Source organism: Geospiza fortis, unplaced genomic scaffold (assembly GCF_000277835.1).
Source record: "Geospiza fortis unplaced genomic scaffold, GeoFor_1.0 scaffold254, whole genome shotgun sequence".
Lineage (NCBI taxonomy): Eukaryota > Metazoa > Chordata > Aves > Passeriformes > Thraupidae > Geospiza > Geospiza fortis.
This window is the reverse complement of record NW_005054441.1, coordinates 982,631-984,928: the sequence shown is the minus strand read 5'-3', so window position 1 is coordinate 984,928 and position 2,298 is coordinate 982,631. Positions and strand designations below refer to the sequence as shown.

At 65.1% G+C, this 2,298-nt stretch overlaps 2 protein-coding genes across 2 annotated transcripts in view; one reads left to right on the top strand and one right to left on the bottom strand.

Annotated features, from left to right (window-relative positions):
- On the top strand, positions 1-1,592 carry TBXA2R (thromboxane A2 receptor; the record flags this gene model as incomplete). Its single annotated transcript, XM_031062205.1, has 2 exons — positions 1-762; positions 1,181-1,592. Coding segments are annotated over 2 exons (1,014 nt in total), but the record flags the coding sequence as incomplete, so codon positions are not given.
- Positions 1,593-1,785: 193 nt separating this feature from the next.
- Positions 1,786-2,298, bottom strand: part of GIPC3 (GIPC PDZ domain containing family member 3) — a gene marked incomplete at its 5' end in the record, with an annotated part of 2,442 nt that continues 1,929 nt past the window's right edge. Inside the window, one exon of the mRNA XM_031062204.1 lies at positions 1,786-2,239. Within this exon, the coding sequence (XP_030918064.1) occupies positions 1,947-2,239 (293 nt within the window). The remainder of the gene's footprint in view (positions 2,240-2,298) is intronic.

The following is a 2,298-nucleotide window of genomic DNA, read 5'->3' as shown; positions in this document are numbered from 1 at the left end:
TTCGGGGTGTTCAATGCCAGCGATGGCCGTGCCAGCGCACAGAACAGCATCGCCTCTCCCTGGTTCTCCACAGCCTTCGGCCTCATCGGCCTCTGCTCCAACCTCTTTGCCCTCTGCGTCCTGGTCAGCTCCTCCCGCAAGCTCTCCAGCCAGGCCCGCTCCTCCTTCCTCATCTTCCTCTGTGGGCTGGTGGTCACAGACTTCATGGGGTTGCTGGTGACAGCCTCAGTCATCATCCCCTACCACTTCACCAAGTTCTCCTGGGCCAAGGTCGACCCTGGCTGCCACCTCTGCAACTTCCTCGGCTTCTCCATGGTCTTCTTCGGGCAGTGCCCACTGCTGCTGGGGGCCACCATGGCCGGGGAGCGCTTCGTGGGCATCAACCGCCCCTTCTCCCGCTCCACCAGCCTCTCCAAGCGCCGCGCCTGGGCCATCGTGGGGCTGGTGTGGGGCTTCTCCTGCTTGCTGGGACTGCTGCCGCTCTTCGGGCTGGGGCGCTACACGCTGCAGTTCCCCGGCTCCTGGTGCTTCCTCACCCTCCTGCCCGACACTGGCGATGTCGTCTTCTGCCTGCTCTTTGCACTGCTGGGCATCCTCTCCGTGCTGCTCTCCTTCGTCCTCAACACCGTCAGCGTGGTCACGCTCTGCCGCGTCTACCACGACCGCGAGTCGGTGCAGCGGCGCCGTGACAGCGAGGTGGAGATGATGGTGCAGCTCGTGGGCATCATGATCATCGCCACCATCTGCTGGATGCCCCTCCTGGTGAGGCCTCTGTCCTGGTGTGCCCCATCACCACCTCTCTGTGTCCCTCCTGGCTCTTCACGTCCCCCTGTTCCTCCTTGTGGGGTCTCAGTCTTGGTGTGCTCCCCCGAGCGTCACTCTTGGGGCTTGGTGTCCTCCACCCCTCACAGTGAGGTCCCAGCTTTCAATGTGTCCCCTCCATGTCCCTGCTAGGGAGGTCCTAGGTCTGCAGGTGTCCCCTTGGTAAGACTTCCCCTGCTGGTGTCCCCCTGCCACCTCTCTACACCCCGAGTTGGCCCCTGGTGACAGGCAGAGCAGTGCCCCAAACCAGGCCAGGACTCCTCCCAGGGGTTCAGTGTCTTGACCTTCATCACTTCCCCACCCTGGAGCAGCTCATGGATCGATCCTCCACTGACATTTTGTCCCCTTCTCCCCCCAGATCTTCATTGTGCAGATGGTCCTGCAGCCCCTGCCTGGCCAGGCCCAGGTGCTGCCCACGGACACGCAGGAGATGCTGCTGATCTACATCCGCATGGTCACCTGGAACCAGATCCTGGACCCCTGGGTGTACATCCTGTTCCGCCGGGCCGTGCTGCAGCGTGTGTACCCCCGGCTGCCCCCCCGGCCCTCCCTCGCCTCCCTCAGCCCCTCCCTGCCCCGCAAGCTCCCCGCCAGCTCCGTGCTGCAGTAGCACCTGGCGAGGGGCACTGGGCAGGGGGACGCGGCCATCCCCCCCCTCACCCACGGTGGATCCTCATCACCTGCATCCAGGGCCTTCCCCCCACAAGCCCGATAGCCAAGGGGCTGTCAGGGGGCTGCTTCCCCCTCCCTGCCCCAAATAAAGCACAGCTCGTGCAGCTCTTGGTGCCTGCTGGGGGTGACCACCTGAGGGGGGCACAGGGAGGGTACCTGGGGGGAACCCACCCTGCTGACAATCAGAGCAACAGCCCTTCTCCTCCTGTCTGTCCTTTAATGAGCCACAGCCGCTGCCCACCACATTTGGGATTGTGCAAGGGGGACCCTCAGGAAGGTGGGTGGGTTGGGTGCCTTCTGCCCCCCAAGCCAAGGGACAGATCTAGGTGCTGCTCAGGAGGGTGTGGGGGACAGGATGGGGACCCCCACCAGCACCTCAGCCCCAGATGGGGTGGGGATGAGGTGAGGGCGTGGGGAGGGGACAAAAGTGAGGGGCAACACCTGCCCCCCAGCTACTCCTTATCCCCCTTGGGGTGGCAGACAGCTGCCCACACCTCGGCCACGAACTCCTGGGGGAAGGCGAACTCGCCCAGCACCGAGTCCAGCCCCTGGGCAAGCTGGGCCGCGCTGGGGCTGCCCTTGGCTGCCTCCACCATCGTCGAGGCTGTTGGGGAGAAGAGGGAGGTAAGGGCCAGTGTGAGGGGCTGGGACAGGAGCAGGGGCTGAGTCAGGATCTGGAGCTGTAGCAGGGGAAGAGGCAGGAGCTGGGGCGGGAGGAGGAGCTGGGGCAGTGCAGGAGGAGGAGCTGGGGCAGTGCAGGGGCTGGGGAAGGGGCAGGGGCTAGGGCAGGGTTGGGGTGGGAGT